Source organism: Limanda limanda, chromosome 2, assembly GCF_963576545.1.
Source record: "Limanda limanda chromosome 2, fLimLim1.1, whole genome shotgun sequence".
NCBI lineage: Eukaryota > Metazoa > Chordata > Actinopteri > Pleuronectiformes > Pleuronectidae > Limanda > Limanda limanda.
In genome coordinates, this window is record NC_083637.1 from 12,901,320 (window position 1) to 12,927,167 (window position 25,848).

Below are 25,848 nucleotides of genomic sequence, written 5' to 3' on the forward strand. Positions count from 1 at the left end.
GTTTTTGCGTTCACCATAAAAACGGATCACGTTGTCGCACAAAGCCCAGACCCCATTTTTCGAAAAACCGCCTGGAGCTGGCTGACAGCGCTGTATATAACCATCTGCATCCACATAACGCTTGGTATAAAATAAAACCAGAAACGACCTTCAGCTCATTATACAGCAAACACCCTCGCCACAGAGAGGAGCAACAAACGGCAGGTTTAAGCAATTAATTCTCTCTAAAGGTCTGAGTCTTGAAACAGGAGCTCCATGTTTTGTGGGCGCGTGAACGAGTGGATGTTGAAACACACCAGGAATCGAATACGTGGTTTCCATCCCAGTTTTTCACTACACAACCGTTCGTAGAAACCTGCCGACGCTTCCTGCTTCCACCCAGAACAGAAACGTGCAGCTCCAGGCCCAGCGGCGGACGGCCTCAACCGTCACACACAGACCTTCTATACAGTCTCAAAACCTCTGCATGGCGATGAAGCATTTTGCCTCTTCTACCAATCCTCTGCTTCCTCGCGGGAACAGGATCATGTCACAAACCTGGACTCGGCGCCTTTTCCTTATTTTAAATCACTGTAGAATCTAGGATCTGAGAGGACGGGATACAGCGTCCGATGTTTCTCTTCAATAAGCCGCGGAAAACGGTCCATAATGCATTTCTCTCAAAAACCAGTGCCATTTGGAACAATGTCTGTCTTCAGTCCCAGTGAGCGTCTTCTCCAATGTGCCATTATTGAGGGAAGAAGAAGAAGGATCAGTGCAAGCAGCTCTCTCTGCGTGTTGAGTTTCCTGTGATCATGGTGTCCAAGTGTTGTTGTTGTGTTTATATATCATGAAGGTTTCATACTTATCATACTGGATTGTGCCATTCCTCGTCATAGGGCTTATCATGTATTTATTCATCAGCTGACACCCTCTGGCTCCCTCTTCTGGTGTTGCCAGGCAGCTACAGAGCTGGCTGCCAGCTGGTGTGATGTGACACGTGTTCCCTTGGCAGATTTTGAACAAGTATCATCTTTGGTATTTTGGAGATCTACAAGTCTCCAATGTTATCTTCGAGGTCACAGTTTGGTTCAGTGTGCATCGCAGGAATTCACAATAAGTATGAGTAGCAATACTTTACAGTGGTGAAACAGAGTGTGCACGCCTCTGTGGTAATTTAAAGGGGTGCTCAAGTTGTGAGGGTTACAACTCAGCCTGTCATAAAGCTGTATATAGGAATAATTGAGTCTAGATAATCTAAAATCAGTCTCTGAGTTGAGATAACTATTGTCTAATGGTGAATTAGCCTCTGGGGGCACGGCCAGTATTTGGGGGCTTCTGGGGTGAACACATCTTTCGGTTCAGACGACATTTCCGTCTCTAAAAAAGGATATAATGCAGATAAATTAAGAAAAGCATCTTGGTCTTGGTCTCCACATGCAGTGTTTAGCTGCGGGCAACCAAAGCCTGCTCAATTGAGATTGGTTAAACTAGAAATGGAAACCAGAGGGCTTCTGTCCCCCAAAACCCAACCTTAGCCTTTAGATTCTTCATTGTCACACATGCAGAATCTGTTTATAGAGATTATCTAAGAGTGGAGATTATACATTTACACAACTTATAAATTTACTTGCAAACAGATGCAGATGTTTACAAGGCAGAGATGGTTAAATGACGAAAGAGATATATAGGGAAGTGTTTTTGGAGCTTTTCCTCCTGCTGCATTGATCTCTCTCTCTCTCTCTAAATGAAAGTGCAATACTAAATCAGGGGGGAAATCATGCTCTCAGTTTTGAAACCGGTTTGCAAACTAGTCACACATCACATCTCTTACCTTGCCACACATTAACAACTTGTTATTTTTACTACCTGGTCCGTCTCTGCAACACATCTTAACATTCATGGGAGGAGTGTGTGAGCGAGGTGACAGTTTCCATGAATACTGAGCAGGGGTTCGTCTCGCAGGCTCCCGGATGAGGAGAAGCCGTTAGCTGCTGCCTTTCGGTCTCTACTTCAGAGTCGACAGGGTTTCTGGGGACTTGTGTAGCTGCATATTGTAGTGATGATGTTCGAGGTCAATGTGTGAGAACAGTTGTGGGATGTCCATTTCTTCACATTCTTCCAGTAAACTGCATATTAATATTATACTCCTACACTGGTTCTGATTATCTGCTCGGTTCCATTCAGGTTTTTTGGGGGAAAGGTGTCAAAACCTTTGCCTACACAGAAGGGATGAGACAAAAAGCACTTGTTGATTTTGAGTTTTAGACAATCCTGCCTTCGCTATCAGCTACTCTGTACATAGTGTTTGTAAAGAAAAGAGAAGAAAATCACCAAAAACAAGAAAAAAAAGGACCAACATTTGATGTTATATAATATAATATATAGGTCATAAATATGAGTGGAAAACGTTGACTTTTACAGGTCTTCATTCTGTAAGCATTTTCTCTCCAAAGTCGAATGAAAGCAACATAGAGAATTATATTATGTATAACAGTAGTGTTGAAATTGAAGTTGTGTATTAGATACTTTATATATAAAAATGTGCATCAGAGTCATATACAGATGGGAATTATTTAAGAAGAGGATTAAGATGATAATTCCGCTATTTATTTCTATATAGAGAGCGATGTGTATAATGTTGGCATGTTTGTGTTCGAGCATCAATCATTAAGTTGCCTTCTTAACTGTTCTGCTACTGTGGCAAGAAAATTATTCGATGTTTAAAGAGCTTTGATTGCCTGCAGGTTAATAACGTTTCTGTTTATTTGATCCAGTCTGTTGTTGCACTAGTGAGAAAAAAAAGAAGATATTTCAGATGTTTATTATAAGAGTGTTGTTTTTAATGTTTAGCTATTTCTCAGTATTTGACAAAATATGATGCACTTTTTTCCTGAGCGCTTTTATTGGAAGATTTTTTTTTTCTGTGAGGGGCGGGTGCCCGATGGCATCTTCTGGTGTAGAATGAAAAAGTAACTGTTCACTTACAGGTTGGGGAAGATTTGGGAAACCCAGAGACGATGTGTGAGCTTGAGTTTCCCTCTTTTCTGAAACGCCATCATCTCTCTGTCTCTATCGGTCGGGAAGTTCCACAGATTGAATCTGATTCAACTACATGCAAGTGCTTTGGAGGATCATTGCCAAAAGGACCTTATCATCACCTTTGTGTTTATTTCATATTGACACTACATGAACCCGTTTGTGAAAATGGACCTGCTGACGATGTTGCAGAGCCTCGTGCGCCAGAATCACTCCTCTGGCTTACGTCTTGATTTTCTGTCGCTCCAAATGTCAACCTGACTCATTTATGATTTAATTTATTGATTCAGTCTGAAACATCTATGTATTTAAGTATTTAATTTTTTCAAATCAGACTTTGTTGCAATGTCACAAATTCATTATACAGTGCAACTGAGTGTTCATGTACCTCTCTGTACATAATTTATGTTTGAATGATTGTACTCATGCCCGTTCATCTGAATAGTATTTTACACATTACCTCAACACTTATCTGGGCAATTAAGTGTGCAGTTTGTCTTTATAAGTGTTTATTTTTGTCGACCATCACCAGGTCTGCCAATGGATCCATGAACTTCGTCCTTGTTGCTGAAAATAAAAAATGTTCCCAAAAGATAATCAGCCTTCTACGATGACTGCAATAGATGGAAATGTTTTACGGCTCATTTTCACCCATTTGTTGTCATCAATAAAAATTGCTTTAAATTGTATTTGCTCTCATTGTCAAGCACTTTTTTAAATCTGTATGTTTATAATCACGAGTTCAAATTCATTTCTTGAGTTAACTAGAAGTATCACCATCACACGACACAGTGCTGAAGTGCAAGAAGCCAAAAAGACACCAGCTAAGAAATGTTATTCACCTCCTTCGGGTGGCAGCACAAATCTTAAAAGACGTCTCAAAATGAAATAAGACCAAAGTTATATATAGCTGCTTTCACACATGCACTGAAGTCCACACATTTTTCCTGAAAGTTTCCAGAGGGGCCGAATGTGAGAGCGTTAATGTCAGAGTCAGATTGAACTTTTCCTGCCAATCCTCTAGTAAAATGCCCGAGTGAGCCCCTGTGAGAATACAGCAGGAAAAAGTGGAAAAAGAACAGTGAGCGAATGGATGTGTTGACATTTCTAACACCCGACTATTGCAAAAATAAAAAAAATTAAAAGGATACAGTTACCTCAGGTTGTAAAGGAAGTGTCAAACATGTAGAAGACTCTGGCAAAGATATTAACTTGGAAAGACATTTGAGAGCTTATTAGGCCCGACACCTCACACTGGAATTTGTGTCAAGCTTCTCTCACATTACGGAAATTGTTCTAGAGATGTTCACGTCTCTCACTCGGCTCTGAGGATGCTGGCGAACAGAATAACTTTTTGCTCAATGTTTGATATATGAAAAAAGAGGGAACCTTCTATCCGTACTCTGTCTGTTTACTTTCTCTATATTTATACACATTGCAGTTATTATCGCATCCAGCCAACGCTTGACTCTGCGCTGCCCTCTAGTGGATTTTTTGCTTAACAATCATGCCAACGTTAAAGACACATGAAATTGAGTGAGCAGTTACAACGTTTGAAATGGGCAATCAAGCAGCGTAATTGAGGCTAAATACAGTGGCTGGAGCTGCCTCTCTTCTGTGAGGTGTCTGATGTCAGATGGTAGTGATGATGATGAAGCTACTCGCTTCGTCATCTTCCAAACAAATCCTCACCTTTGGTCAAGTCATACATGGCTATCAAGGACAACAAGTCCTAACTCATCATTCCTCACACAAAATTATTAGCGTTAGTGTTATTAGCTTGAAAGCCATACTTGAGTAAAAGTACAGATATCCTACTTGAAAGTGACTCCGTTAAAAGTAAAAGTCACCCCTCAGAAAATGACTTGAGTAAAAGTCTTCGAGTTGCTCATATTAAATGTACTTAAGTATCAAAAGTATCTGGTGTTGAAATGTACTTAAGTATCAAAAGTAAAAGTACAAGTACCAAAATAGAAAAAAGGGTAAGTGCTTTTTATAGTAGGCCTATACAGACACAAAACAACCCAAAATTGTTCAGTTCAGGATTTATTTCAACTGACTGAAAAATTATAACAACACTATATATATAATGTATAATTTTACAAATTTTGAACCCGAGATGCTGAGGTTAAAATAGTATAGGACAAGTGCATCTGAACTTCTAGCGACAACAAAGGATCAACACAACAGAATAAACATGTGCCTCTTGATTCTACCTAAGAACACTAATAGACCTGCCACTAATAGACCAAATGAACCTTTTGTGTCTATTAGCTGTATTTTGTAACTGCCTGGATGTTTACCTGCATGTATACCTGCCCGCCAGCTTGTCCACGAATCTACATGTAAGCCTGTTTATTTATCATAAGACTATCTTCACTGAATGGGCCTGCGGTTGTGTTTGCATTTGTTTCCAGCAGGGTGATAATACACCTGTAGGGTATCTTGCCTGTAGGGATGACAAAGTGAAGACACAACCCTGCTTGAAGTTGTACACATTAGCCAGTTTGTACAATACATATATAAAGACTCAACAGCTTCTAAGTTGTGTTGAGTCGGCACAAAGGGCGACTAAGGATTGGAATTGGCAATATATAGATATATAATATCTTTGCAAAAATTATATTGGCATTATAGTGAGTGGAAAACTGGGCCTGATTACCCAGGGTTCCATTTGGCGAGGTCCATTAAAAAACCTGAATTGTGTGCGTGAATATGCAGTAGTCCACGACACAGTGTTTGTTTTTGGTTGTGTTGGCTGAAAGTTGTTTTTGCGTTTGCTTATATAATTGGTTGTGTTGTTTGTTTTTCCATCTCGACTTGTTTTAAATCTGTTTGGTTTTGTTTACGTGGGCGTGTAAGACTAAGAAGCGGAGCAGTACTATGGGAAATCGTTTCACTTTGCTGGGGCACATGGACAAACACAACATTATCGCATCCAGCCATTTGTTGTTGTCGGAAACGCTTGACTCTGCGTTGCCCTCTAGTGGAGGTTTTGCTTAACAATCATGCCAACGTTAAGGACACATGAAAGTGAGTGAGCAGTTACAATGTTTGAAATGGGCAAATTAAACAGAGTAATTGAGGATTAATACAATCGCTGGAGCTGCCTCTCTTCTGCGAGGTGTCTGATGTCAGATGGTAGTGATGATGACGAAGCTACTCGCGGATAGTTTTCGCCAAAACAACTCGGTGGAACACATCCTCACCTTTGGTAGTGTCATACATGGCTAGAAAGGACAACAAGTCCTAACTCATCAACCCTCACACAAAATGTGTTCTTAGCTCAGAGGTGAACTCAGGTGTTAAACATGCAGGACCCGTGAGAATGGAACAGGAACCAACCTGGATCAAACTGATTGTATAGAACGGGCATCTGAATCCGGGGGGGGATTCACGAGTCCTGGGTGTGGACCTGAGAAGACCTTAACGGTACATGTTCTCCATTCTTGACCCACAACGTGCTGGATTTAGGAGACATCCATGCATAAACCAGCACCCTAAACAAACCAGTGAAGTGCCCTCTGTAATGTAAAGACTGATTTGTCATGAGTAATTTAGTTCTCTGCTGAATGATACACGTCATACAACAGGACTTTAACCGGCTCACCCCCTTTACTCATGGTAGCCCAAGTTTGGGCCTCGGATTCAAACATCCCATCACTAATTCCCCCACATGGATTTGTTTGCAAGTCCCTCCACTGGTTTTTAACCCTTCCCTGTCTCACTATGCCACAAGCCTGTGCTCCTCTCTTTGTGATAAATCATTGTATTGCACAGCTCTCCCTCTTTGTGGATCACGGGATAAAACACTCTGAGACAGGGATGAACTCACTGAATCCAAGTGTCGCATTAAACAGGTAAAAACAAAGTTAGCAACTATTTCTAGCTGCTAAGAACAAAAGGTCAGAATCCAACACTAAGACTAATGCAGTGCACCTCTCAGGAGTCTGACCTCATTACTTGCTTCTCAATACCCTGCTTGTGTATGATTGCTTGTGAGGGCAGTGTTCAGTTTACTTTCGTCTCAGCTGAGAGAAAATAATAATAATGACAGATGCATCACTGAAAAATGTTTCTAGGGAACATGTAGGTGTTGGTTGTGTATTTTAGAAACCAGGAAACAGGATATCACGTATCACTGACATTGACTAATGAATAATAAGCTACAAGCTACCTGCCCCACAAAGGTTATGTGCTTTTAAAAAATATATATATTTTGACGCATAATTCAATTTACAAACCGAATATTTTCTACTTTTCAAGTTCCTGAGCAATGCATACAACTTTAGTTTTATTTAGCCAGATTTTTGGTGTTCTTTAAGTTTTATTTTGAAAAGTAAAATGTCTTTTTCAGAAACACTTTTGTTTCGTCTGAATTGTCCAATATTCTTTGGAACTACTTCATGCTAAAGACAAGTAGTCCCAGTGAAATGAGACAATATAAGAGGTAAATAATATTCTTTATGTTTTTAATTCTTTTCAGTGTGTAAATTAAATCAATTTATATGTTTTATTATACAATGTAGGTATAATGTATTCTTTATACAAATGATAAAAGGAATTTCTTCTAATGTTTCGGAAATTGCCACTATCTCTATTTAACCGCTGTTCATTAATGTGGTTTGTCTTTGAGTGCAGTTTGGTTTCCACCTGAGGGCCTCGGTCATGTCCTGTTTCTTTCTTTCTCCCAGTCTTTGAAAACCCTGTTTCCAGATGTAATGAGCAGCCTTGTTTGAACAGAGCAGTGAGACAAACGACTTCACCCTCTGGTGATGGAGCTGCAGCTGAATGGTTAAGTCCTCCAGCCTCTGCAGCCTCACGTGTCCTCCTGCTGCACTGGGACTCCTGCCAGAACTTTGTCCCCGTGCTTCCCTCTGTGCTCTCCAGCCGTCTGAATGAAGGAGGAGAGAGGGAGGGCGAGTACACTGGCCTCACAGAACACAAGGTTTCAGCTGTAAAGCCTTGTACACAGACTCAGCATAACACCCCCCCCCCCCCGCCTTCGTCATAAGTTTGTCAATGAAACAAGTTCATGTGTTAAAGCTGCACAAATCAATGGTTCCACCCTAACAAGACAAATGTCAATGTGTTATTGAAAGAGTGTAATTTGTCATTTTAAGAGGTTTGTTCACAGTGATAAAAAATAAACAGGTCTCTGTAGCTGTTTAGGCTTTTTACCTCTGCCAAGGATGTTATGTTTTCATCTGTTTGTATGTTTGTTTGTTAGCAGGATTGTGCAATAACTACACAACCGATCTATTTGACATTTTGTGGAGGGGTGGGGCATCACCCAAGGAAGAACTCAGTCAATTTTGCTGCGTATCCAAATCAAGCCAGGAATCTTTTTACATCCTTACACACAATTTTCAACATTTTCCCCGATCGCTCATAGAATAATTAATTGATCTCAATGAAAAAAGTGTGGCACATTTAGGAGACTGATATTTATGAGTGTCTGCAATTTGGTGCAGATCCAAATTAAAATCCGGTTCAAGTGAATCTAAATGTGATTTCATTTAAGGAGACTGTTGGGCTGTGAAGATCACCTGTAGTGAGTAGAAAACTCCTTTTAATAACTGTGTTGATACATTTTTTAAGATCAGTTTAAGATTGAACAATTTCTTTGCCAGTTTCTGTGTCATGTCCCGGTCTGCTCCCTGGGTTATGCTTTTCATGATGTCATTTTCTCATTGTTTCCTGTTTTATTTGTATATACTCTCCTCAAATCTCGTCTCATTCTTCACTTCCTGCCATTGTGTGCTTCCCGTCTGTGACTGTGCGTCCCGCTCAGTTTAGTTTCATCCGTGTCTTTGTGGTCCCCTCCCTCAGTGTCAGTTGCATTTTAACACCAAACTGGAACCGTTCCTTTTGTATTTTCTGAGCCTGGTTTTTGATTTGTTAGTTTCCTGTGACCTTGTCTTTGTCTCTCACAGTCAGGGGTTTGACTGAACCTCTGACTTCTCGCCTACAAATTGAAACTGTCTTGTCTCTTTTTCCTTTTGCCCCCCAAGATTTGTTAATGTAATCGAGGAAGAACAACTGTACGTGTGTTATTTAGAGTTGTGTTGCAGATGGGCCAAATGCATTGACACAGAAATAAATAACAATTAGATTAATTTGTGCTACTGTCTTATTATTACTGCTGTAGATTATAATTATTGTCATTATACCAAACAGTCTGGCAGTAGCTGTTCCTGGTCTCTATCTCCTCTCTCTCCCTCTCTTCCATGTCTCTTTTCCTTAATCTCTCTCCTCCCAAACCAAATGGCCGAGGCGGGGCTAGAGCCAATCCCAGCTGGCGTTGGGGGGGGGGGGCGGGGAGCGGGATCCACCCTGGACAGGTCGTCACCGTATTGACGGCCAACAAGGAGAGAAGACAAAAACAACCATCCATGTTCACTTTCACCCTTACGGCCATTTTTAATCTCTAATTAACCGAACCCCAATCTACAAGTCGTGCTAGGAAGCCGGAGCATCTGGAGAAAAACTCCACACAAACACTGAGAGAACATGTAAACTGACATTTTACTAAGTAAATAGACAATTTTCTCCATTATTTTTCAGTAAGCATATAACAAAATAGAAAATTAGTAAAACAATTGTTGATTTCCTTCCACCTTGTGAACATTTAAAAATAAATATGTAGCGTACAACTGTGAGTTGGAAGGATGTTGTCCCGTAGCTAATTAAAACTCTCCCAGTTCTTCTCAGCGTATGATTGTGTTTTGTCAGCGATGAGGAGGATTAACTCTGTTGTCCAACAGAAGTGAGGACTGGGTTGAGGTCTGTTCCAACACCATCTGTCACGTTGGCACAGCTTTACAGCACCGGAGCCTTTTCTTTTCCTCTCGTGCGATCACTTCTGTCTCTCTCTCTCTCTCTCTCTCTCTCTCTCTCTCTCTCACTGATTCAAAAAGTGAAGACGGTCAATCGTTGACTGAATGGACAACACGGAGCTGGTGTTGCTTCATGATCATAGAGTTTTTATTTTGTTAAAACTTTCTGAGTACTTATTTAGTATTTTCCATTACTTTTGAAAGAACATAACGTTACATACAGAAGGCACTTACAAAAACAAGTTAAATCACAGAAGCTGTTATTATAACCATTAAATTACTGATTTAAAAAAGAACAACATAAGACAAAATGATAAAGACACAAAAATGACAGCACCATTGGAAACGTTTGACAAGTATATCCCAAAGAAAATTAGCATGATTTCAATCTACAGTACAATAGAAACAATATTCATTTGTTAACAATGTAATAATGCCCGAGCTATGTTTTTAAGTATAACTTAATCTTCAAAATAAAAAGATTAAAAACCCACAGTTTTCTATTGTTTGTGTTTTTATTTTTCAGTATTAGTCAGAGGTTTGTTTTATTTACATATTAGGCTTCGTGGTTTGAGCTCTGTGCAGGTCCTGGTACATCTCTACCAGGTGAGTGGCTTCTCTCTGTCCTGACAGCAAAGCACCATGGGTAGTGGAATAGTATTTTCTGTGAGTGGCCTCTCCAGCGAACAGGACCTGCAGAGGCTTTGGACGAGGGAAGGGGAGAAACGAGCAAAGAGAGAGAAGGAGAGAATCTTTTAAGACAAGAGAATCAAGATCTGTCACTGTCAGCATATTCGGGGCCTCTCGTGCTGAAGTATTTTTCTATTTCCATCAGTGATTCCCTTGTTATCGCTCGACGTGTAGGAGGCTACAGTCACTTTCCTCAGGTCCTAGGATTTCAGTTTGACGGGGGGGCTGAAGGCCGTCAGCGGAGGGGTCATACCGTTCCATCGCCGGTGTCATGTGAGCAAACAGAACCTCAGCCCCCCCGTCCTGCCCTTCACCCACAAGGTGTCAGGTTTCATGGTCTAGACTCCTGGCCAGGAGTCAGGATTCATTACCCCCCCGACACCAGCTGTATTTGCTCTGCATGTGCTGGGATGTGACACTGTCACGTTAGAGCGAGATTCTTTCAAATGTGTGAGCAAAGATTGTAAACAACTAAATGTACAGTCAGAGTAAAGCCTCTCATAGGAGATACAGCCCGATTCGTCTGCACCAGTTCTGAATTATTATTTAAAATATTTTAATTTAATATCTTTTTTGTAGATATCATAATTATCTTAAAATGAACTAATATTATATTTGAGCCATACTGAAGAAAACTCAGTGAGATTTTTAGAATAATGTTTTAATGAGTAAACATTTTATGAGAAAAGGTCATAATATTGTGAATTAAGAATAAAGTAATTCAGATTGTTTCCCTCTTTAACTGCACTAATATGTTGTCATATATTATGATATATGAAAGTAAATATGATAAAAACTTAAAAATAAATGACTTCAAAGATGTTCAAGGCGTTTCTCAAAAAACTACTAGGAATTTCACACAACTGGTTTCATGAATTATTTGTATTTGCCAGAACCTCAAACAAGAAAGTTTTTCCTTTTTATCTTAATTAAAAATATTTTAAAAATATAACCCCCCTAGTGGACAAATTCAACATGCATCAAAATAATGCAACGTCAACCACAAGAGCACAACTAACTCTGTTGGAAGAATTTCCATGATGTTAATGGTACAGTCTAATGTTACAAACTTCACAATAGTGGTTACTTTCAGGAACTGCATTCCATGGTAGAGGTATTTATAACTATTGTGTACACTCCTTGTGTTGTGTTGTGTTGTGGTTGTCTCACTTGAGCCTTGGTGCTGTTGGCGTAAGGCAGTGGCATGGCCAGTCTCTCACAGTCCCCCCCGCTGGAGCCCACCCTGGTGAAGGAGTAGGATCCTCGGATGAACGGGTTACTGCCCCACGAGGAGCGCAGGACACGCCGGGGTTTTGGAATGTCAGGGTTCCCTGTGGACGGACAAACAGACCAGAGAGACGGAGAGAGGGAGTCAGTGCAGATGGTGGAGGCAGAAACATAACGACAATCACGGACAGCCTGGTTTCACAAACATCCAGTTCATCACAGATCCAAACCAGTTCCAACTAAGACTGTGGCGGCCGTCAGCTGAGGCCTTTTACTGGGACATCCCATCTGTCGGGACTAATCAACTTGTGACCCTCTGTGAGCAGAGAGGCACCAGCGAGTCTATATGTAATTAAGCAACAGCTGAGAGGATTAAACCGCAATGACCTAAATGTGTGTGTGAGTGTGTGATTTACAGTATGCATCCATAGGTCCACCGACCTCATCACGACAATGACGGTCGCTGTTTCTGCTCTCGCACTGTGACCCATTTCTGAAGCGGCTACAGAAGCCCAGCAGGACAGAAAATGACTTTTATTCTTGTGTGGACAAGATAAATAAAAATTAATAATCATGTTGGCACAAGATACAAATATCTTAGCGCACAATGAGAATAACACACAAGATAAATAAGATACTTGACTAGAGATTAGAATTATCTTGTGGACTCAAGTTATTTTCTTGTTGGTACATGTTATTATCTTGTCGTTAGACATTTTCTAACATGTACACACAAGATAAAACGTTTTTATTCTACACAAGAGAAACAGTGACTCATTTTGAGTGTGTGCCATAAAGGTGTGATGATCAAGTCTTCGTCTTATGTAACACGTGATTGCTCCTCTTGCTCAGTGTTGCTTCAGTGAATGGTGACACTTTTTCTCACTGAACACAAAAACAGACGCCTGAGTCATCCAGCTGTATTATCTGTCAGCCTGTGAAAAAAGACACTTACGTCACAGCCAAGGCTTATTTCATTTCCTTCAGAAGAAACACAATGACCCATAGTTGTGCCACGGATCATATGAGTCACTGAACTAACAGGCTCAGTCAGCTAAGGCTATTGTGTTAGCTTTAGATTACTGATTCTTAATAAAATGGTCAGAAATGACAAAGAATTACAAGGAAAGTTGTCTTTTGTAAAGAATATTTTGTCCTTGAGTTAAAGTTTTCTTTAATTAAATGATGATCAAATAAAATCAAATATCAAATAAGTGAAAAGTTTAAAAGAGGGAGTTAATTAAATCCCACAAAGCTTCTATAGGGTGAACAGGAAGTAGGGTGGGGAACCAGAAAGCTTTATTTCCTGTGTGTTCATGTCCTGACCTGTAAAGCGCCTCAGCAGCTCAGTGCAGGTCTCAGCCACTGTTTCGTCATCACAGCGCTCCATGTACAGTGCCTCTTGCCCACAGATCCAGCCGCTCAGCATGTAGCCGTAGCGTTCGGGGGGGTAGAGGACGTCGAAGCTGCAGATCTTCTTGTACCACAGCTCCTCGGGGTAGGCCAGCTGTTCCAGCTGAGCCTCATCCTCCCACACAAACTGGATGCTGTTGCACTCCGGGCTCCAGAAGGGCTCTTCAAACTCCAAGAATATCTTGTCGGTGGTGCTGATGCCCAGCTTCTCTATGGCGAGCACCTTGTCCTCTGGCAGAGACGGGGAGAACATGGCTTCGTGGTTCTGCTTCAGCACGCCCAGAGAAGCTGTCACGATCACGTGATCGGCCACGATCCACTCCTCGTCCTCGCACTCCACGCAAATGGGGGGAACCAGTGGCAGCGGGTCCTGAGGCTGGCAGGTGTGGTTGTTGGTGTTGTGGTTGTTGTCCTGGTTGGTGTCGCTGCTCTTGGCGATCACCTCCTGATGCTGGGCTGAATAGTTCCAGTGGATACAGCGGACCGGTTTGCTAAGGCTGATGGTGCGGGAGGGAATGTCCCGGGCCAGGAGCTCCACGATCTTCATGAAGCCTTCAGGAATAACATAATGGGCACCAGGGATCTCTGTCCACTCACCAAACTCACTCAGAGACACCTCATCCATACTGGGAGAGCTGCTTTCACAACTCTCAACCTGAAACAGGAGCACATTGCATCATAGAGAATTAGATCTGCTATGATACTTGTCAATCGTCAGTTTAGTGTTTCATCCATAGAAAAGATTTTGGAGACACAACCTTTGCAATGTAGGAGACATATGATGCTTTCTCAGTTCTTCCCTTTCCCCTTATTGTTCTTGTGTATATAAAAGATCTGCAAAGCTAAATAGCCCAAAGTCAGTGGTAAACAGATCTCCATTCCAGCACAGAAAACACCTGAAGCTCCTGAAACGCCTCGTTTGTGGTGCGGCCGAAACTCCCACATTTGCGTAATGCGCACCTACTCTAGCAAAGCCAGGTGAAGTGAGAGCTGAGGCCGACATTTCACTACATGCACTAGAATCGGTTGACCAATCACAATAGAGTGGATCAGCTGGCCAATCAGCGCAGGCTGGGCTTCATCGGGAGGGGGGGTTCTTAAAGAAACAGGAGCTAAAACCAAGTGAGATGTGTTTCCTGAACATTAGAGCATGAAAACCTTTTCAAATAACAACACCAATTAAAAGGATCAACCTGAAAATAGGCAGAATATGTCTCCTTTGAATCAATATATTCCTGTCGGTACTGTACTGATTTCTACAACAACTAATTTCTAAAGCTACAGCTCCCAACTCACCAGCATCATTAAACCGGATTAACCATGTTGTTTTATTTAGAGGACACATACTGGTGGGGAGTTATTAAAAACGCAAAATTATGCGACTGCCACGGACTCGTTAGCTGCTGAGCCAGTGGGGCAACAGGTACCTGGTGGTTAATGTGCCTCCGTCTCCTCTCTGCTGCATTTAATAACACACTCCAGTGTGTTTCTGTGTATGTCAAGAGATAAATAACATGATTATACTTAATAGCTATTCAGAATTAAGTCCGTATGAAGACTGGGTGTTTTTACATTTTATTCAGGCTCTCAGAATAAAAATCCTACTGGTAAACAACTTCTGAATAAACCACAATTTGCCAAAAAAAACAGAAAGAGAAAGTCTGCATATTTGTCTGTGGCTATCTACAAGAAAAATGGTAAGAAGTAAATAAGTCAATAAAAGCTCAATTACTGTCTATTTAATAAATCAATTTAAATTTAATTAATAGCTAACTATTATCTAATTAACTCTCACAATTACAAAACTAGAAGGCAAACAGATTAGATGTAAAGGTTTGTTAAAGAACTATGTTATTATATCATTAAGGTCAGTTTTTTTTAAGAGCTGTAGCAGAACATCACCAAAAGAGAAACCTGTGTCACACACTCACAGACACAGTGGACAGTGAGAATACACACTCACACACACACACACACACACACACACACACACACACACACACACACACACACACACACACACCTTGAGGTACTGTTGAAGCATGGACAGTTTGAGCTTCTTGATGCTCTCTGAATCATCGGGATCCAACATGATCTTCTTGCGGACCCCATCACGTGTGAAGATGCCAACGCTGTTTTGGCTCTCAGCACAAACTGGCTTCCCGTTCTGGAAGAACTCCTGAGTCAGCTCGTACACCTACAGCAGGGTGAGAGGTGGCAGACAGGGTCAATCAGGAGCAAACCAAATGAGGAAGGATGTAAAGAAAGCATAAGACACAAAAAGAGGAAACAAAGAAACCAGTTTGGTTCAGTTCAGAGCAGATGGGGTCAATGTTTGATTGTGTCAATTCTGTCAAATGTTGAACTCTGCTTTGACCATCACAAAGAAACCACCTGAAGATAACTAGAAATGTTTGCCTTCACCAATGATTTGCATTGACCCTCATCTTTGACCGCCTAACTCTAATCAGTTCATCCTTGAGTCCAAATGGATGTTTGTGATGGAGGTAAATAAAATTCCCTTCAGGATTTTCTGAGATCTTGTTCACAAGAACAGAATGGATGCACAGACAACTCAAACACATGTAGAGATAAAATACATGAAAACAGCAGTAGATGGGATCACTACAAAAATAGTTGATTGTTGAGTTTCACCTCCAGGACGTTAAATACTAACACTATGGGACAGAGGCTCATTCTCCTGAGCCCTTCACACTAAACAAACACAGGCAGATGCACGCGCTTCACCCACACAAGTTTATTTGCATTTATTGTCCGACTCTTGGTCTTGCTAATGGTGGAACAGCCACCACTAGCCCAGCTTTTTACCAAACAGACGTGCATGTGCAGCTGCTTAGTAGCACGGAGCGTGGAATTGTCAAATTCCCATTTCCATGCAATTGTGAGTCCATGCGTGAACCAATGTGTGCATATGCGTCCCCCTCACCTCGTTGTACAGGTCACTGAACTCCTCCACCAGGTCCTTGGGGATCCTCTTCCCAACGTTGGTCTGGTAGTGAGCGACACCATTCTTGGTGTACAGGCTGATGCGTCCCACGCTCCTCTCCCCATCTGTGGTGTGCTCCAGCAGCCCGTTGTCCTCTGCCAGGTGGTACACTGGGTTCCCGTTGGCGCCATGGATCCAGGTGGCTCCGAGCTCCAAAGTTGCTTCACCTGCCAACCAAAGAAAAAGCACAGAGATCCGTGTGAGTTTGAAACAAAAGTAAAGAGCTGTTTGGAACTCAAGGTCTCCCAGGTGGCTTTAAATGAAACGGAAGATAAAGGCTTTGCAAAGTTAGTTAAGTTTTAGATAATTAACCTGTTCGAGAGGAAGGTCAATTCAATTAACATACTGAAGTTACTGAAGTCCACTGGAATAACATTAATTATATAATATTTCTAAAGGAAGTATTATACATACATTTTTCAGTAAAAGACAGAAATGGCTCATACAATTCCTCCATAACGAAAGAAGCATTCACATAAAAGATGCATTTTTCAGACATATTTTTACACATTTGCATTTAACTGTTGTATTAGCAAGATCACTTGTGTTCTGTTTTAAAATCTACCTACAGTATCTTACCCTCGAATTGACCCTGTTCTCATTTGTTAGTCGTTGCATGCTGAAGGAGTTTGTTCTAATGGAAATAACTTGCACTTCTTGACTGTTTTCACAAAATGTGCCAGCTTCACTCAAGCAGTTAAACCTGAAAATCATTGATATAAATCAGGGATACAATGTGAGTGTGTGAACGAAAGGCTGATTGGACAGTTTTCCATGTTATTATTAAATTGAATTAGAATTTCTTCTTCTTCTTGCACACCAGCCAGGTTTAGCAATCTAAATTAAGTTGTATTTATGTACTTTGCAAAATGTTGCTACATGAGAAATAAATGCACTTATTCATGAATCCTTTTTTCACACAGTTTGAAGGTGAACATGAGGTAAACAGGGACAAGTCCTCTCACCGTGCTGAACGCTGTGGACTCGCCCGCCGATGTGGTCTGACGCCTCTAGAACAGTGACATCCGTGAAGCCGTTTCTCAGTAGGACCCGAGTTGCAGCAAGACCGGCCAAGCCAGCGCCAATCACTACTATTCTAGGCTGTCGATGAGGGTGTAGGTCGCTACTAAGAGGATCATCAGTGCTGTCTGACGAAATTTCACAACTTTGCATGCCGTCCAAGCTCCTCTTCGATGGAGTCTGAGGGGCAAATTAATGACAAGGACGCACGTCAAACATGGCAAATTCAGCACTGAGTCATCAGGGGACAGACAGCAGAAGATACATATATACATACATACATATTTTTGTGGTTGTGTGTCCTATAAATGACATATGAACATAATAAATTGTATGTAATTGAGTGTAATTGTAACGTATTAAACGGAGAATCAAGATAAAGGAATTTCTAATAGCAGTGAATAAATGCTCTAAAATCAAGCAACAAAAATACAGATAGTCATTAGAACAAGCTAAAAATACATGTTGCATCAAAATCTTTGAATCCATTATTCCATCCATTAATTTCCTGTCACTTCCTGTTGCTAACTCTGACTCAACCCCCTCCCGCCCTTCAGCCACCTGACACTTCCTGGTGCACCTTCTCCTCCTCTTTATTCCTTAACCAGCTCCTCATTATAACTCCCATCTCTACCCCTTCTCTGACACAAAGTCCATTGTCCCTGCCAGGCTGTAGCTTCAGTGTTGTTTATCAGTTTTTTCCTGCTTGAGCATGACTGTTGCAACGACTTTATTTTACAGAATTACAGAATTTTGCCTGCTCATTTTGTTGCCTTGTTGCCTGATTTTAACTGCTGATTCTTCAGGGAACAGATGCATGTCTCAACCCTGGAAAAGAGATAAATCAAAACTGTCATCATGGCTGCTTAACGTTTTATCTAATTGAGGAAATGTTAGCCTCATATTGTTCAACTACAGACCTCTATGACGACTGAACATCGTCATCCTACCCTATGTGTTTCCTGTTGCACCACACTGTTCACTGAGCATTAGACCAAAACAGCGGTCCCACCATGACTGTCATTTCTATCTGCAAAAGGACTTGACACACTCACACGCTCTCAAATAAAAAGATTTCCTGTTGCGGCCTCTCTTCTTCTAGGGAAACTGCTCAAGGACAGAAACTCTAACAGTGAGGAATACACAAGTGACCTTGTTAATCCAGTACACAGGGCCGCTCGCTCTGAATGTATGGACAGCTGTGTGTAAGAACAGCACAGTGGGAGTCTATTCACAAGACGCTCCTGATAGCCCAGTAGAGAATTGTACAAAGAGGCGACATTGTGGAAGTTTTCCATGAAAGACCTGTAAAGTTGGAACTATTGTGAGGCTTTTATTGCGAAATGACTCTGTTTTCCCTCGTCTTGACATAGAAGGACAACAATTTATCGACAGCAAAATCCTGCTGCTACACACATACATATTCTCCTCTTTGTTACCACAGCAACGATGGACACAGAGCGGTGAACATGATAGTGTCGAAAATACACTCTGAGTTTACACAGAAAGAAATCAATGGCCTTAGATATCATATTAGATATATATCATAGGTCTGATAAATAAGCCGTTCTGTTTATTTGTTTATCCTCAAATCATCTTCCTCTGATTGGTCAGAGATCAACACATACACCACAGATTATTGGGACACATGATGTTGCTCAGATACACACGTGTTTAACCCGGATCCTGAACTCTGACATTTGAGAAACTGCTTCGCAATCAATTTGTCTTCAGATCAACAAGAGCTGACAAAGACGGTCAGAGACGAAACCACCAGTCAGCACCTCAGAGTGTGTGTGTAAGCTGAAACATATATAAACATTTAAAGAGGAGATGCTGTGCACAGTCTTTTCTGTGAATCTTTCGCACTTCTTGCATCAACACTTTCCAGATGACTGCCGACGTCCAACACAGATGTGGGTTAAACCTACTAATATGGACGCTTCAACACCTGACCTCACTTCCTGACCCTTGTCCCGAATGTGGGTCAGACACTGGTTTTACAGAGCAGGCGTTTCTACTGGAAGTGGCAATATGACAACACATAGACGGAAAGGAAAATGGATTTTTTTGTTAAGTAGCTAGTGTATTTAACTGAAAAAAAGAACATTGTTGGAATAGCATGAAAAAATTGAATACATTTGTTCAAATTTAACAAGTTATAGTAATACAATTGCTTAATAAAGAACTTAATAAAATGATTAAAGTTAGTTGAAATCTTAATTTTTCACTGTAGGACATGTCGCTAATCAATTACTTCACTGTGGCAATTTAGGATTATTACTGTTAATTCATTAAATGTTATGATACTTTCTTCTTAAGTGATATTGTTAAATCCTGGCAGACATGTGTTTGACTCTCTCTAATCAGACTCCAGTCTGCACTTCCCTCACGCTGCTGCTTGAACCACAGATTTGTACTGAATTAGTTTCTTGCATGGACCAAATAAAGCTTCAGTTTCAGTTTTGTCTCCCTCGGTGAAACTAACGCTTCCCAATAAATTTCCACTGCACACATGAAACAAGGTTTAAAGACTCATTAGTGGGATTCTGAGAAAAACTGAGGCTGAAATATTGATACAACAACATCACGATGAATAGACTCATTATTGTGCTTCAAGAAAAAAGGATGTTGTTGAAGTGAAGTCTCTCCTGTTTGTTTATTACTGGAAGGATCAAATATTAATAGCAGACACATCTAATATAATGGTTGTAAAATTAGACCCATTATAATGTCTCACAAACAGAACTCAGGCTCAAAAGGCCTTTTCTGTGACTGTTGGGTGTTATTTGCTTATTGAGTCGGTGGTTTTGAATGTCATGTGTGTTTTCTACACTCCTACATGTTGTTACAGAATAAATGGCACAAACTTATCACTGAGTGTTGTGAATATTCTCCCTGCTGTGGTTGCAGCACCTTTATATTCTGCAGCTGCTCGGAGATGAGGGTCACAGGAGGACAAGGCTTTGTGGCGCAGAGCTGGCGTAGACGACGTATCTGACAAAAATGGATGCAGTGGTGGGAGGTGTTTGCTGTCAAATATTCTATGAGTTCTACTTTGTTGACTGTGCCCTTGCATGAATGCAGTTGCACATATTCTCAGTCATTTGCAAACTGTTGACTTGCACTGTGTACACTTGATTTGAGGTATTGTGTGCATATGTATATAACAAGAATACAACCGGCATTAGCCACAGAGAAGAGTATGGATGTAGCTTTGAAGAAAGTGTTGTAGGAGGTCTGAAAACAAACTATTTTCCTTCACCCTTCCCCTTAGACGAGACTTGAGGACATGCCACAAATACCTTCTCTACTTTCAGCAACAGGATGACCAAGAAGGTTTGGCTCTAATTTTTTTTAGCAAATAAAAGTCTCCTATGGTCAGGAGAAATAGTCCCTTTGCCGTGATACAGAAAAAGGAACATTGATTATAATGAATGAATGATCTTATTCGTTGACAGTGTTTAATCGCACATTGGCCTCGCAGACAGCCTGCATCCATCCCATCCATACACTCTCAGCACGCCACGCTCTCTGCAGATTACTTTGTGGGCTGGGCTTCGGTAGAAAGGCAGAAGAGGACTAGGCGGAAGGGGCAGGGGGCAGGTGGGGGAGGCGCGGCTAGCACTGACCTAGAAATGGCAATCTACAGTGCAGTCAGAGCATCTGCCTGTGGCCTTCTCGAGAGCAGGGTCAGCCTTGAGCAGGAATATCTCTAATGACTATGTGGCTCTCACTGGAGCGAGTCGTGTCCACACGCACACTTGTGTGTTTCCATTATCAGGCCCATGTCACTGTTTGTATATGTGAACCTACAATTCCGCTTCCATACAATGAAAGAACAAACCTTCTCTGGGAAGGAGGGGAGTTGTTCCAGGCCAGAAATTCCACACCTCTCTCACAGATCTGGTTTTCCCACGATGAGTAGATGAAGTGACAAAACACACACACACACACGTCTCTCTGTAATACTGTACACCACATTGGATTTCCCCCTGGTGCATATAAAGAGGAGAACAGTGCCCTGAAAGATTACTATTATCGCCAGCAATACACACAAGCTACAGAGGAACACGCTCGGAACAGGCTCAACACATTCAGCCAGAATAACAGTATGAGGACCGGCAAATTATTATTTTACACTAGATAAAAAAGGCCATAAATAAAAAAGAAAGATAGATGATGCCAGGAAGGTTCATTTTAGGTCAATAAAAAAAAAACATTTGAACGAAGAAATTGTGAATCCAGTTGAAGGTTAAAAATCCCCTTCCATAGTTGATTTAAAGAAGCCACTTAGAGCCGGGTGATAAAACAAAGTCAATGTTGCTGCTCATAAGAAGAGTTTAAAACCACAAGCTTCACTTCAAGCATGAGTCTTTGAATTTAAATTATAATAACAATTATTTTTATAATAGTATAATAAGAATGACCGATTTCAACCGATTGTATCTTGATTTCATTTCGGCGGTATCACCCAGCCTTAAAGCCATTTATTATCAACTAGTTGACATTTCTACCTGCAGCTTTGATTGGATTAAAACCTTTTGGTTTAACGACTTAACTGATACCTAAGTGTGACCTGGATGGACCTGGAACTTGTCATGTTGATCTATCCAACGCATTAGTGGTCGATTAGCATGGTAATGGATTTACACTAGAAAAGGAGGAAGTGAAAACCTAAATAATCACAATAAGGACTAGAAGTTAGAACGTGTGATGGGTTAGGGTTAAGTGAAGAGATAAATGAGAGGGATAGAAAGTAGGACGTGGACAGGAGAAGCCTTCAGTGCCACGTAGAAGCTCTGGAGCCCAAGTGGCCTCAGACTGGGTCCAAGCAAACTTCACTAAGTAACTCGGATTATCATCACAATAAATCATCGACACAATCTCAAGATCAACGTGTTTTAAAGCGGAGGACACACAAAAACACACACACGGCAACGGTAGAGTAAAGTGTCCTGTTACATCGCCTGGACACACACACACATACACGAGCGGACCTACAACACATCCGTTTAAATAACGTTTCCTCCGTTGTGTTCGTGTTTATCAACACAAACCACTGCGTGACGTGTGATAATCTAACCCGGGTACACAGCTCGTCTAGTGACAGAGGATCAGCTGTTTCCAGCCTCACACTGAAATCCGCCTGTTCTTTCTGCTACAAATCTGTAACACCGTCGTAATAACACCGCTATGTGTGTGTGTGTGCGTGTGTGCGTGTGTGTATGTGCGTGTGTGTCTGTGTGTGAGTCGATCAGCTGGTTACCTGACTCTCGCGTTCTTCAGCTCTTTAAAAAACACTCACAACCTCAGGAGTGCTCCTCTCTTTCCTTTGTGCCCGTTTCTCCCGCAGACCGGCTCCGCTTTGTATTTATGTCTGGAAACCAGAAGCAGCCAGTTTCCCTGCGAGGACACCGCCTCCTAATTCACTATACATGAGCCGCCATGACGACACACACACACATATGCATATATACACACGCACACACAGAGCCCCTCCTCCTCCTCCACCTCCTGAGTCACTATCAAGTAAAACACACACAGCACACACACACAACCCTCATCCTGTGTCAGTTTCAGTAAGTGACACACACACACACACTAATGCTTCTAATGCAATTTAATTATTGCCTCTTTTACCCAAGTCCTCCTTGTATGACTGTGTACAGGGTTAGCCCCTTACCCTCCTAACCCTAACCCCTGAGAGCTAACCCTAGCCAAAACCTAGCCCTATCCCTAGCCCTAACCATAACTATCACCTTAACCTTAACCTTAACCTTAACCTTAACCTTAACCGTAAACTTAACCGTAAACTTAACCTTAACTTTAATCTTAATCGTAATCCTTATCCTAATCCTAAACCCAACCTAAACCTCATCCTAACCCTAAAACCAAGTCTTAACACTCAAACAAGTACAGGAACACACAAACACACACACACACACACACACACACACACACACACACACACACACACACACACACACACACACACACACACACATTTTTATCTTAAACTCCTGGAGACTAATTTTAAACCGTAACCATAATTTATACCTGCCTCACTCTTATATAACCATAACCGAACATTTTCCCTAACTTAATCTCTGTTATGGAGTCTCCATAAAGACAATAAGTTCCCATAAGGGGAGAGTATATTCAGATGAGGGCTCCAACATTACCTACCCCACACACCTGCATATACATAAATGACGTAAATAACACCCAAGAAATGACTCAATCAAATTAATTAACTTGTTTCTTTCTTATTACCTTAATATACGTTAATATCACACAAACAGGCTATAACCACACCTACAATCAAATGCTGAGCTGTTAAAGCCAAATAGCCACGTAACTAACATTATTTCAGAAGAAACATTTCACAATGTCAGATTTAATGGCTGCGTCTGAAATCACCCATTCATTCACTGACCCCTACTTTATCTATAGGGACCTTTATGTTATCGACAGCAAAAGATGCAAAACAACAACGGCCAGTGGGAAATCGGCCAGTAAATATTAAATGTTTATTTTACACTCAGTATGAGTACGTTCAGGCAAAAGACATGTTGAGGGACCATCTTTATATGTAGAAATAAAATAGTTTCCTGCAGTTTGTGCTCTGATGAAAGTGTTTATATTTCTACGACATGGGGGGCTGTTCCTGCTTCACTCTTTCTTCATGAGCGTGATGCATTGTGGTATATATTGCTAGGTTAATGACCATCCGTTTTACATTAATGTTCATGATGCATTGTGGGAAACAATGAGTTCACTATATACGGTTTAGAAAATGTCACTAAACATTCAGACAACACTACAAAATGGCAAACTCAACATGTACTCTCCTATGTAACTTTACAGCATTAGTTTGATAGTACATGTAGAAGGTCTAAGTAAATAATCTTCTCAGTATTATCTGAAGCTTTTCTGCTCTTTCCAGGAGAAAAGACTCAATAAACAATAAACAAATATTGGCACGAATTTACACTGACTTCCAAGTACAAACAAAGAACAAACCAGATTCCTTCTCACAAATTCCAATGATTAAACACTGAGAAATAGCTGGTTCCCATTATAAAACATAGAGATATAACTGGCTCCAACATAAAGAAAACGTCTTAAGAGTAAAACACAGAGAAACAGTAATTGACATCATGTAGTAGCACAAATGCAAATGTAGTTATCATAATTTTAGTTCAATCCAATTACAGTTATTTTAAATTACATATTGCCTCATACTACATACCTTAACACTAATGCCATTCAAAGTGCGGTAACTAACTATAAATATGTTTTATGTTATTTCTATCGTATATTTTGTGGTATTAAACTGAGATATTACAGCAAATGTTAACAGTGTAGCACTACCACAAATGTCTTAACCAGTATATTATTGCAATTGCCAAAAATGTTACTGAAAATGGCGTTTTGTATCATGGACTTTAGCCACAATGCCTTGCAAATTGCGGAAACTAACTGTAAATATGGTTTATTGTATTTTGAATGTATATTTTGTGGTATTTAAGTGTAAAAATAAAGCAAAGCTGGACGGTATACCTAACTAAACCTTCCTTCCATCCTGCAACTGAACAAAACCAGAAATCATTAAAAAAACAGTTTTTATGGAGTCTTTTCAATGTCAGGACATTGTATTCTAAATTGATGTCTGTGGCGGATTTGTTTCATGTTGTCGAGCAGGAAGTCCCTCGGGAAGCACAGGCTCTGTTTGTTTTGGTGGCTTGACCCTTTAACTTGTCCAAAAGGCCATCCCAGCTGTTTTGTCTCCAGGTCCAAACCCATAAATCAACAGGAAGTCATGTGCATGATTCAGGGGTTCAGCGCACCTCTCGAATGTCATCACTGTTTGTCTGTGTTCTGGCCAATAATCACTGAAATTCATCTTGCAGGGTTGCCTCCCTTCCTGTTCCTTTGTCTGTGCTTTGTTAAGAAGGAAGGCTGTCAGACAATCATTTGAATAATCAGCAGAAAATTACACAGTCTAAAGTTTGAAGTTCAACAGACAACATGAATTAAATATAGAAACTAAATACATAACCAGTAATAATTCCAATCTGTGCATTGTGAATAGATCACAGCTGTCACACAAAACTAAGATGTAAGCATTGGTTTATATATCAAGTAAGCAACTGAATATACATCTTTATATTCTGATGTTTTTTTACAAAAATGTAGTTATATTAAAATACAATAATTTGATTTATTATTCTTCCTCCAAAATTATAATTGAAGCTGTCTCTAAATTGCATTTAGATGATCACATACAGAGAACTCAACCGTTAAAATATATAATATAATTTGAAAAATAGAACAATTTAAAAAAGGTATCTAATTTTGGTGACAAAAATGTATTAATTGAAAAATAGAACTAATGACCTTGGTATCTCTACAATCAGTATATTAACCATATTTGCACCAGTTTCTGAAGTGTCACATTAACTATGAATTCCACTGGTACCGTTTCAAAGTAGTACAAAGTCCCCTCAGCTCTTTTCTTCAGACAAGCACAATATATCACACCTAAAGTCTTATTTACAACGATCAGCAGACTGACAAAATCACTAGAACCACTGGCTTTCTGCTTCTATGAAGGACTGGAGGCTGAGG

At 40.6% G+C, this 25,848-nt stretch overlaps 1 protein-coding gene across 1 annotated transcript; it reads right to left on the reverse strand.

Moving 5' to 3' along the window:
* Positions 1-9,974: 9,974 nt before the first annotated feature.
* smox (spermine oxidase) lies at positions 9,975-22,558 on the reverse strand. The gene is made up of 7 exons (XM_061089052.1): positions 22,484-22,558; positions 17,160-17,394; positions 16,135-16,361; positions 15,211-15,384; positions 13,101-13,842; positions 11,718-11,878; positions 9,975-10,559 (listed from the first exon to the last, which is right to left on the reverse strand). Exons 2-7 carry the CDS (start codon positions 17,365-17,367, stop codon positions 10,407-10,409), a joined length of 1,665 nt encoding a protein of 554 aa, XP_060945035.1. The 5' UTR covers positions 17,368-17,394; positions 22,484-22,558; the 3' UTR covers positions 9,975-10,406.
* Between the last annotated feature and the right edge of the window lie 3,290 nt (positions 22,559-25,848).